General features: G+C 38.2%; 1 protein-coding gene across 1 annotated transcript; it reads left to right on the top strand.

Annotated features, from left to right (window-relative positions):
- Positions 1-4,078: 4,078 nt before the first annotated feature.
- On the top strand, positions 4,079-9,806 carry LOC120291313 (disease resistance protein RPV1-like). The gene is made up of 5 exons (XM_039308526.1): positions 4,079-4,676; positions 5,208-6,315; positions 6,486-6,767; positions 6,855-8,435; positions 9,312-9,806. Exons 1-5 carry the CDS (start codon positions 4,174-4,176, stop codon positions 9,594-9,596), a joined length of 3,759 nt encoding a protein of 1,252 aa, XP_039164460.1. The 5' UTR covers positions 4,079-4,173; the 3' UTR covers positions 9,597-9,806.
- The last annotated feature ends 3,015 nt before the right edge of the window (positions 9,807-12,821 follow it).

The following is a 12,821-nucleotide window of genomic DNA, read 5'->3' as shown; positions in this document are numbered from 1 at the left end:
CGAGGATTCAATTACGAACACAGGGTACCAAAACGATAGTAAAAATCAAATTAGTGTCGGTCGATGAGAATTTTCCAATTTAGTGGAGTCACCCACGATCGGTCATACATCTCAGTCGAACAGACCTATCTTTGATCTTAACTCGATTTTTAACTGTGCCGCAATGGCCTCTAAAGATGAGCACGGTCGAGAAGCCGATTCTTGATCGAACTCTCAAGTTTATTGCCTTAAATTCTCTTAATTACTTACCCAGATAGCCTAGTTATCTCAAGAGTGATCGGCTCCGAGAATAGCCCTATAAACGCATCAACGAAATGCCCGATTAATTCAGTAGAAAACAGGTTGAGAAATTCAGGATGTCACACATATCTTGGAAGGTGTTGAGGACTTGGGTCACCTTCTTCGGTGTGACGCCTCTTTGCGCGTCCTTCTCTTTCAATGCTGCCAAAAAGGTCACCTCACCCTTCTTGACTCCCTTTGACAACTGTATGGCCGATAGCATCTTCCTTTTGTTTCTCGACTCGCAATAGATTGTAACCATTCACTGGCACTGCTTGTCCAAGATGCATATACATTCAGCAAAGGGCATAACGTCCGCATTAATCCTGTCGAGGAATTCAAGAACTAGCATGAAATCGTAATCATCAAGGGGGATTACCTCGATGTCTTCTTTGCTGGTCCATATACCAAGGTGAAGCTCCACGTCCCTAGCCACACCGTTAGTAGGTACTTCCTTGGAGTTCACTATTCTGAGCCAACCGGCTCTTCCCTTCTCGATCAGAAGATTCAACTTCTTCGTGGCCTCTTGGGATTTGAAGAGATCGGATGCCTCGATATCCACATGTGCACTCATCGTGGTACCTCCAATCTTTATATCCACGAACATCATTCATTTAGGTTCCCTCCTTCTTGGTCTTGATTAAGTCAAGGATACATAGTGAACCCAACCGCACCTCCTCTCGCGGTTCATCCTCTTACATAGGGCCGCTAATTTGCCCCTTTTTGAACAATCTCAAGCCATGTTCAGCCCATCATAGAAGAAGCACTTGTAGGTGTAGGTCTTCTGATATCCCCCATTGCTCAACTCTGGTTTAGCTCTAGGAGGGACCAATAGTGGTTTGCCCCCGTTTGGACAGTTATACCGACTCCGAACTCCCCTACCATTAGCCTTTTCTCTCGGTTGAGAATCTAATTTAGCCATGGATGGCGGGTTGTACTTCACGAGGGACTCAGCCATGGATGTAGCCGTCCCAAGATTCGCCCCGTGAAAATGCTTGAGTTCTTGCTTAACCCATGGTTTGAGTCCACTCATGAATTGATGATACGCTTTCGTCTCGGTCATGGACAGGATTTGCAGCAACAGCTCCGAAAATTGCTTCATGTACTCACGAACTCTACCCTTCTGCTCAAGGCGCTTGAGTTCGCCGAAGCTTCTTCCTCAACGCATGGAATTGGCTAAGATTTTCTTCGAACAAATATAGAACAATATGATGTCAGTTCAAACGAGGAAAGGCTTATGGTGGATACCTAGGCAAGGCAAGGACAGCCCTCGCTTGAGTTGAGTGAGCGCTACCCTTGCCGGCATTGGGCAAGAGCAAGGGGGGCCCTTGCTAGCTTCCCTTTGCTGGCCATGGCGGAAGGAAGAGAGAAGAAGGGGAAAAAAAGAAGAAGGAAAAAGACGAAAATGCCCTTTGGCCGAAGAGTTTAAATGCGTCACATAATTACAAGTTCAGGATTTTTGTGTCGCAAAAAGAAAATTTGAGGTAAATGTGTCACAATAGATATAGTTTGTGGTTTTTAGTGGCAAAAAAAGTTTGAAGTAAATTTGTCACAAGTGGCATAGTTAGGGGTTTTCAGTGTCACAAAAAGAAAGTTCATAGTAAATTTATCACAAGTAGCATAGTTTGGGGTTTTTTGGTATCACAAAAAGAAAGTTCATAGTAAATTTATCACAAGTAGCATAGTTTGGGGTTTTTGGTATCACAAAAAGAAAGTTCAAGGTAAATTTGTCATAAGTAACATAATTTGGGGTTTTTGGTGGTAGTTTCCCTATTTTGAGAAGAGGTGTTAGCATATATTTTATTTAAAAATTATTTGTCTAAACTACTTCTAAAAACGTGAGAAGAAGCGTCTATTTAAATGTATTGTTTCGAACAAAGGTGTCTAATTCTTATGACTATTTTGGTAATAAGTTTTTCATCGATATATTTTTAAATATCTTAATGTATAATTCTCTTTTGGAAATATATATTTTACGGTTACGTTGGTCTTTGGACTAAAATGCTCTTAGAAAAGGCATGAAACGTGTATGTGACGAACACCTGATCATCAGTTGGACATTCTACAAAGATGAGCTCAGTTGGACATTCTACAAAGATGAGTTCATGGGTTACTGGATCGAAGTGATCGAGTTCGAGCAAGTCGAATTTGGAAGAACTTTGACACACGCATATCGCTTCGTGAGTTACTGAGTCAAAGCGATCGAGTTTAAACGCTATTGTGAAGTAAATTGAATGAACATTGAGAAATAGGTGCCATTTCGAGGGGATCTTTGGAACTCTTTCCTCAATAATGCGTTATTAATATCTTATACGCATCGTTCTTGACAAGAAATTTATTGTATACAAAATATTTCAATGCAAAATTTCTTCCCCAACGATTATTAGTATCTACTAGTAGTCTGTAAAGCTTCAAAGCTTTTGAAAATACCATTCCTTATATAGTTCCCGATCAATCCATCCCTGCGTTGCACGGGCTTTTGGTTTTGTGCAAGTTGATTTACAAGCCTTATCATATGCACAAAATGAAAGGACAAAGTAATAGGAAGTCTCTGAACTGTTGAGAAATATTCAGTTAGATCCCTCATCAATTTCATTTTTAAAATTGAGTCCCTAGACTATCTACTTGTTTCGTTCGAGTTGGTCCTTTAGTTAAAAGTGCAAGTGGATTATTAGAGATATTGACGTGATCTCTTATGTGGCCATTCTAATATAGAAAGTTGTTTTCAATATTTAAAAAAAAAAAATGGAAAAGAACCAAAATCTAAAGAAAAGAAAAATTAAATAGAAACTCATTTCTGATAAATGTATGCGTCTCCATCTAAAAGTGGTTTTCTACTGCAGTCTGGATTGCATAGTTTGGCCTAAACGAATTCGTTCCACAATAAACCAAATTAATTCACGAATTTCATGAGAATGCATTTATTTCCTTTTAGTTTTGCCTATAATTGGATGATTGCATCCTCAAGAAGCTTTTGCGGAAGTGGGAGATTGTCCTCTTCGTTCTTCTTCGACAGGCTGTCCTTGTACACATGCTTCTCCGAGTCCCGAAGCTTTGCGACATCCACGACCTTGCCGTCCAGCACAGATGCCTCTTCGGTCTTCTTCAACATGTAGGTGGAAGCGACGAGGGCCACTGATCCTCGCCTCAGATTTGTCCGAGGGCCACTCTCTGGCTGAAGATCTTAACGAGGGGCACGGCCCTTGTTGTCTTACTGCACTATCCTTCCCCTTCTCCTCTTGATTTTTTTTTTTTTTTTAATTTGATTCCAGATTAAGCAAGACTGACACCAGAAACTCCGCATCTCTGACTTAAGGGGCTACGAACCTGAGGAAAGGCAGCACAGCAGTAGTAAGGGCGTTAAGACCGGAGCTTTTTGTAGTGGTTTAGGAAAGGACTTTTGAATCGGATGCGCTCACCCCTCGTGTCCATCTTTACCGGTATCTACTTGCCAATGCAGAACGTTTGGTGGGAAATAAACTATTATATTTGACTTTAAAATGAGCCAGCCAAGTTTTTCAGGTATTGGTGCCCATTGCCTAGTTCATATCCAGAAGCTCAGCTCATTTCATGGCTTGGCCAGGCTACCTTAACCGGTATCTACTTGCCAATGCAGAACGTTTGGTGGGAAATAAACTATCATATTTGACTTTAAAATGAGCCGCCCAAGTTTTGGACAGCTTTACCGGTATCTACTTGCCAATGCAGAACGTTTGGTGGGAAATAAACTATTATATTTGACTTTAAAATGAGCCGGCCAAGTTTTCAAGGTCTTGGCACCCATTGCCAAGTTCATATCCAGAAGCTCAGCTCATTTCTTCGCTTGGCAGGCCACACCTACCTTTTATTCTATCTAGGGCAGGGAGATTTCTGGAGATCGTAAGCTTCCTAGCTATGGCAAACTCAGATGCCAGAACGAGTGGTGATGCCACACGAGTTTTGGGAGGTGAGTACCAAGTGTTCTTAAGTTTTAGAGGACCTGACACTCGTTATGGATTTACAGATTTCCTCTACCATGGCTTGGTGGATGTGGGAGTCTGCGTATTCAGGGATGAAGATGAACTCCGAGTTGGTGAAGTGATTAGTGAGAACATTCTATGTGCCATCAACAACTCCGTAGTCTACATACCAATCTTCTCTCAAAGTTATGCTTCTAGTAAATGGTGTCTACGTGAGCTTGCGCAAATTGTACATAACGTGTCTAAGTCAAAGGGTAGAAAAAGTATCCTTCCCATTTTTCTCGATGTGGAACCTGAGGATGTTAAACTTAAGACTCCACAATATAGCAATGCTTTACTTGAACATGCGCACAAGTTTCCAGATGAAGTCAAGGCATGGAGAAAGGCTCTTGTAGAGGTTGATGAACTCAAGGGATGGAATGTGAAAAAGGATCAAGGGTAATACTCTTTCTAAGATCCCAGCCTACTTCTTCCTTTTTCAATTAGGGAAAACAACAGTGCTCTGTCAAATGATTTTTTTTTAACGAAAAATATTGAAAAAAGAAAAAATAAAAACCTCCAATTGCTGCTCTTATTCAACTGTACATCATCTGCTTTTAAACTTCCCAAAAATTTCTTCTGAAGTCTTCCCCGAATAGCAGTAATCAGCGGATAACTTTATATTTGTCTTTGTTATCTCGGTTCATGAGATTCTTCTATTAAGAGTGCTGAAATTTTTCTAGGCTTAGCTATAAATGTTGAAATTTTGCTTATCTGCAATATTTTGGTCATTCAGAAATTTCTATGTTCATACATGAGAAACGTACCAAGTCAATTGTACTAAATTAGCCTATACTGATTGTTCAGTGAATTCATATATCTTATATGATGTACTTCAATCCTTTTAAGTTACAATTTTTACATTCCACATGTGATGCATGGGTATGAATTAATCTAGTCAACTAATGAAAGCACTAATGTCCATGGCAGCCAAGCAGCGATTGTCAAGTTGGTTGTTGAAAAGGTTTTGGAGAGGCTGGAAATAAAACAAAAATCAGTGACTGAGCATTTACTTGGACTTGATGATCGGGTAAAAGACTTGATAGATTTATTAGATGTCAACCATCATGATGTGCGGCTCATTGGAATTTACGGAATGGGTGGCATTGGTAAAACAACTATTGCCAAGGTCGTCTTTAATCAACTATCTTCCAACTTTGGGAATTGTAGAAGCTTCCTTGATGACGTCCGAGAAAGCTCGTTGACCAAAGAGGGCATAGTTCAGTTGCAAAAGAAATTACTGTCTGACATTGTCGGTTCTGGATTCGCAAAAAAAGTCAAGGATGGTGAACAAGGAATGAGGAGGATTGGAGAAATGCTCTGTACGAAGAAGGTCCTTGTGGTCCTGGATGATGTTGATAATAAAGAGCATATTAAGAAACTTATAGGAAATAACTCATTACATTCCGGATCTAGAATAATTATTACAACGAGAAACACAACTGTTCTACAAGTTGAGGGATTTAAAGGTGAAATTTTACCATATGAGATGCTAAAGATGGATTATGGTCTTGCATTTCAGCTTTTTAGTCGACATACCTTTGGTAGAGACTTCCCTTTGGATGATGATTATGGGCTTTCAAGTGAAGTTGTCTCAAGTATGGGAGGGCTTCCTTTGGCTATTAAAGTGATAGGTTCGTTACTTAATGGGAAACGGAAGATATTTTGGAAAGAGACATTGCTCAGGTTAAAGAATGTACCCGAGGAAGAGATTCTAGATAAGTTGAGGATTAGTTATGATGACCTAGACGAATATCAACAACAAATTTTTCTCGATATAGCGTGCCTCTTTTCCAATGAGAACAAGACTGATGCAATTTACATGTGGGACGATTGTCAATTTTATCCCCTAAGAGGAATTGAAGTGCTTACTGAGAGGTGCTTGATAAAGATATTGGATAATGATAAGTTCTGGATGCATGATCAACTCATAGCTTTGGGAAGGGAAATTGTTCGTCGAGAAACTCCAAGTGACCTTGGAAAGCGGAGTAGGTTGTGGACTGCAAAAGAGGCTCTTGAAATCATTAGAACCGAAGAGGTAAATGGAAAACGTCCCATTTTAAGGATTTCTTTTCGTGTAGGATACTCTTCACTTTTTCTTGCCCATTTGAGTTGTGAAACATTTTTTGTTACTATAATTCAAGTTGTAAAACATTATGGTTGGAAGTTGAGAACCTTCTTCACATCCTTGCAAAATTTCACTTGTAGAGGAAGGACAAGGTTCAAGTGCTTCAAATAGATGGACTACATGACTCCATGGAGATTACAAATGAAGAGTTTGGAAGGTTACAAAACCTAAGATTCCTCAAGTTACACAATGGAACCTATGTTGGGGACTTTGCAAAGTGTCATTCAAAATTGAGATGGTTTTCTTGGCATCCTCTTCATCAGAATTTTAAGGCGGATAATATGTTTTTGGATCATCTCATTGTTTTTAAACTTGACAATAATGGTTTCGCGGATGATTCGAAAGCATGGGACTTGATCAAGGTAAATTACATATCCTAATTCTAGTCTAATAGTCCCAATGTGTGCTATGCAATCATTCTTACACTGACATGCAATCCATTTTTACAGAGAGCACATAATTTGAAAGTTCTATCTCTTACTGGGTGTGATGGCATAACTTCAATCCCAAACTTCTCTAAATGCTTGGGTTTAGAGAAGTTGACTCTAGCACACTGCAATAGGCTAGAGAGAATTGAAAGCTTCATTGGAGATCTAAAGTCATTGATTGAGTTAGAAGTTGAATGGTGCAAGTGTCTCTTAGATTTGCCTGAAGAAGTGGGGGAACTAGTGAAGCTTAAGCGCTTCTCATTGAGGGGGTGTTCTAGGTTGAGAGAACTTCCAGGCTCATTTGGAAACATTACCTCATTGATTGAGCTAGACTTATCTCGTACGGGGATTGCTGAACTTCCAAACTCCATTGAGAGACTAGTGAAACTTGAGTCATTTCTTCTAACTGACATGGGAATAAGGGAACTTCCCAACTCCATTGGAAAGTTAAAATCGTTACGCGTCTTATGTTTATCGAAAGGATTTTCTTCTCTGAAGCATCATGTGTGGCAGTTACCTAGTGGCATTAGCATGTTGGAAAATCTTGAAGAGCTGGATCTTTCTGGGCGTGATGAAATGAAAGGTGAAATTCCTATTGGAATTGGAGAATTGTCGTATTTAAGAATCCTAAATTTAAATCATACCCGCATTAGCAGAATTCCAAGGACGATCAACATGCTTCATCGCCTCAAAACACTAATTCTTGAATCTAAGTCATTGCTCTTAGTCCCTAATCTATCTAACCTTACCAATTTGGTTGAACTGCTACTAAGTGATGGCTCTCGTAATACAGACAAATCAAGCCTAATCACAATAAGCAACTTAAGGTGGATTGGGAGGTTATCTAAACTGAAGAAGTTGGAGTTAAATCTGTTAAACGTCCCTGCACCTCCTGAGTTGGCTTCTCTTTCTCAGCTAGAAGAGCTTACTTTGTCTCACTTAGACCTAGAAACCCTTGTGCAGCTTCCATCCTCTCTGCTGAGATTAAATTTAGCATCCTTTAGCATTGGATGGGAAGAGTTACTCCACTCCTGCTTGAGATTGAGAAATTTGTCTTCTTTAGAGTTATGTTATGGTGAAGTAAAAGACATTCCACTTGATGGACTTCCACAATTGGAGTTCTTAACTGTTTATGGTTGTAAACTGCTTCAGAGATTAACTATTCCTTTGGAATTAAGGAAGCTACGGCGAGCGCATGTGTCATCTTGTCCAGAGCTCGTTGAAATAGAAGTCGTGGGTCTTTCAAAATCATTGGAATTCGTCTTTGTGCTTGGGTGCAAATCTTTGAGAAGAATACATGGGTTATCATACTTAAAGAGTCTGAAGGAATTGGTAATCCTATTGTGCGATGTGCTTACCAATGTTGAGGGCCTTCACGAGCTAAAGTCTCTAAAATTCTTGAATGTAAAAGGGTGCACGTCATTGAGAAGGTTGATTGATGATTCTTGCACAAATATACCAGATGATTGCCTCATCGAAATACAAGGGTGTGGAGACTTTATCAAAGATTCTGCTGCAACCTACCCTTCTGGAATCACTTTGAAGCGATACAAAGAGGAGATTTTTCCGGATACACCAAACTTTGAATCCAAATCAGATAAGGTGCGACATCTTTTTCAACAATATAGAGTAGATGTGTGTTAATGCAAGGGTTTGAAAAATGATTTATTCTAATTTCAATTTGATTGCTATTATTAGGTAAAACTACACAAATTGTAAAACGTTTAATATTGTTGTGAAATGTACATGGACGAAAATATATCTTTTAATTCAAGGACGAAAATTTATCAGAGATCTTGAGATCTAACTTACTTTAGCATTGATAAATGAAAAGTAAAAAATAAGATTAACTGCACCATTGCTCTGGCATCAATGTACCGAAGACAATCTTTGCATCAGTTTACACTTAATTTACAGATAATCTTCTCTTACAAGAATTAGCAGAATATAACCCCAATTTGCATCTGGCAATTTATTAGATTTTAACAAGTGTTATCACCCTGACTACAATGAATGCTGTTCGTAGTATAAACTAAAAACATTGAGAAATAGAGCTTTATTCATAGTATGCGGAGGTAACATTTTATGTGCATCAATAGGATGAGTCGAGTTGAATATTTGGATAACGCCATACTATCTAAAAGAGAACTTTCAGAAAGTTTTGCCGACCCTTTGTAGAAAAAGAACTCCGTGATGAGAGACAGCTTTTTTCACTTTGCTTACTCCTTTAGGTAGATTAGTCATGAAGTTAGACTTCCTAGTCCTAAGAAGATAATTGTCTAGGTGGACTGACATTTAATTTAATTTCCCATCACGTGTTTGTTAAAATGTCTGAACTTAGATAGATAAGATAACCACACAAATAAAATTCCCAATCCACTCCGCTCTCCCAATATTTAATCTAGATCTGTCTCTGCATCTAATGATTGTGCCTTTTCATGAATACTTACTATATGAGGTTTTTGGGAAATTGCATAGACAATATATGAAGGTGATCAGGAGACAGAGAATGATCCTACAAATAGAGACGTAGGAGATGCGACTGGAGTCGTTTTAAGCTCAGGGAAGGGCACAGCCTGGCGTTCAGGAAGTGATGTGACTTTCAGCTCAGGAAGCAGTAAAGGTTTGAGATCACAAAACGGCTTTGACTTCAGGAACAAATTCAGAATATTAAAGATTTCAGCATGCTTTAGAAGTTCGTGCACGGAATCATCCACACCCAGAGAAGTCGTCAGAGGAGCAATTTCTGGACCAACCGCATGAGATTGAAAAGCTTGAAATTTGGGTTTCTTGTCATAGTTCTTTAGCTGAATCAATGACAATAGTCACTATGCATTTTATGACCAGCTGTTCTCTTTCTCGGTAAACATCGATCAAGTAGACGGCCATAGGTGGTTATTCAACTATTTTGTGTAACAAATGGTAATCGCAGTTACATTCTGTTCATTATAGTGTTCCTCTAGTTCTTCCAAACGCGAGTTAGTTGATGAACGTTGTTGCCTAATTGAATTTTTGCTTGAAAATCGTAAATTGTCAGGAGATGGTTGCACTAAGTGATTGTAATCTTGCTCTTCTGATTTGTTCCCGGGACCCGTGAGCGGCCACGCCTCAGTGTCGTGAAATTGTCCAAGGTGACATAGTGACTCTGTCAGTCCAACAAAAGCTACTTACATGCTGAAATCCAAGTCCAGCACGATGGTTTACACACATTCCAAGTGATGGATAAGCTAAGCTTAATCCTTTCCAATTTCCCTCTAAAAAGGCTATGCGTGCGTTAGGACTAGAGTAATGATCACTTGTGCGGACTTCGAGGATAGCAACAACGCTTCAATAAGTAGTTAGCAGATCTTGCTTCTTGTCCACGGAAAGCTCATTTTTTAAGCTGGCTAAACCTGAAAATTTTATTTTTGCATTGACCTACCCTATCATAGACCACCACAAATATCGCAGGATAATATAACACATTGACCCCAACAAAGGAGGAAAGTGATCAAATAATAAAATAGATAAAAAAAAAAATTTGAATATCAAATTTACTTATTTTGATTGTAGTGACATACGTCTATGAAGAGAATAGCAATAAATTCTACTAGAGATTAAACAACACAACGAAAAATACACACTTGAGTTACTCAAATATTTTTAGTGTTTCTTAAGCCCTAATTATACGCAATAATGCATGCAGTATTTAGCTCATCAATTCCTTACGAAATAATCTCTCAATCACACATAGAAAATAAAGAAATCATAAAGTCGTAAGATTTAATTAGCTTGAAAACTAAATCTTCTTAAATGTAATTCACAAACAAAACCCACGACTAAGCATTCGTGAAACCACACTCCCCCGGCGCGGAGAAGAAGAAACAATTATTTGGATTGGTCAAAGAAGTCAACACCTAGCTGGAGAAGGAGACAACTGAGCTGCACTTTCCTCTTTTTCGTTGATTTGTTGATTTCTTGGTCTGTCACATTGATCAAGTCAAGATCGAATTGAAAGTCGTAGATAGACTTCCAATTTCAACTTCTTGATCGAATTGACCAAGCCACGCATTCTAATGCACGGTAAGAGACCTCCGCTTCTTGAACGATTACTCGATTTCGAATATCCGTAAAATATATAGTTCTAAATATTCAAATCTCCACGAATAACAATTGATCTTGGATTGGGTTTTCTCTGTCAAGCTCAAACTCAAAATATATATTTTAACAATCTCCACCTTGACTTGATATTTAAGCCAAGTCATAATCGTTTCACTCAAAATTCAAATTCTGCCGCAACTCTTCCATAGCCCACAAGGGGTTCACCGCCATAGATATTTTTTAACTCCAAGCTTCGCTTGAACTTTGCCATGAATGAGGACCTCATCAAAATGCCAATTTCACATGCACTTTAATTGCTCTGCAAGGATTTTTTGAAATGATCTCCTCTATCACAAATAAAACAAAACCATTGTTGCGTTTGTACCTATCAGGAGATCACACATGCACCTTGTCAATATCAGTAGTTACAACAATTGTTAGCTATATATGCTCAACCTTACTACAAGTACCATCTGTGTCAATTACTTCATTAGTACCCGCTACCTTAAGAGTTTTCTGTTGCAATTCCACATCAAGCTGAACACCGTTCATGTTCGTATAAACATTACTATAATCTAAGTAGTACGACACCAAAATGCAATATGACACAACACGACACGTATCGGTCATTTCTCAAAAAAATGAAGAATTCGACACGTTATGACACATTTATATTAAATGTTATTTTTATATAAACATGATAAATTATCACTTTTATGATTATTTCAATCAAATTAATTTGATTCAAATTCACAAATAAGAAAATAAAAAAGAGCCGAGAATTAATTTACACTAAAAACATTAATCCATCATTTATCGATATTATTCATTGTTTCAATTTAACAAATTCAACTACATTTCATTCCAATAATCCATGAAACTTGATGAAAAAAATAAGTAATCCACATTCCACTATTAAATCTAACATCTAATAATAAGTCGGAAAAAAAAAAAAACAATCCACATTTCACCATCAAATATAACAAAAAGTCTTTCTTTTCCCATTTATTATTTTTATTATTCTTTATTTTTTACATATTTACATTTTGACCTCATATTTATTGAAAATTTTTAAAATTAACCCTATGCGTGTTGGAATTTCGAACTTGCATGTCGGATGAGTTGACCACGCGTCGGATTTTTCTTATACCTATTGACTGCATGTTAGAATTTGTTGGAGCGTGTCGGACACGTGTCAAAGTATCCGACATAACAAGAAAACTCCCGAAAAGTGTTAGTGCTTCTTAGGCTATAATCACTTGTAGCTAGAAGTACTAAAAACTTATTAAATATAACTTCTAGACTATAACGGGTGAATTTAATTTTAGGCACCACAACCGATAACCCTGCTCACCTTTTCCAACAAGCTTACCATCACTAACTTGAACATAACAAAGACAACTAAATATTCTAAGAGTAGAATAATTAGCAATGTTACCTAACCACATGTAACATCCTGATTTTCGACCCTACTTTCGACTAAATGAAATGGGCTTTTCATCAACGCGCCTATGGCCTTTTTCTTTGAGTTGGCCACTCACAAAATAACTAGTCTATCAGGTGAAGCCGTTAAGAAATCTAAACGTGATAGACATGAGAATTCGATTAGAAATCGATTGCTCGACTGTGCTAATCTGCAAGGGTCAATACGACACTATCAAAATTGACTAGAGACCGGAGATAGATTGATTCGACAGAAGCATGTAATTAAAGTGTGGGTAATTCCATCTAATTGCAAAATTCTCGTTAAACGGCACTAAACCGATTTTTTTGTTGTTTCTGTACCCTGTGCATGTATTTGAAATCTCGAGATTTTCACAGCAACCAAGAGTCGCCTATGAGTCGAAAATGCACAATGTGGATCAAAAATAATCGATCACGGATCAAATGCGCTAAAAAATCATAAAA

The sequence above is a fragment of the Eucalyptus grandis genome, chromosome 3, assembly GCF_016545825.1.
Source record: "Eucalyptus grandis isolate ANBG69807.140 chromosome 3, ASM1654582v1, whole genome shotgun sequence".
Lineage (NCBI taxonomy): Eukaryota > Viridiplantae > Streptophyta > Magnoliopsida > Myrtales > Myrtaceae > Eucalyptus > Eucalyptus grandis.
Note: the sequence above shows the minus strand (reverse complement) of the source record. Positions and strands in the feature narration are given on the sequence as shown.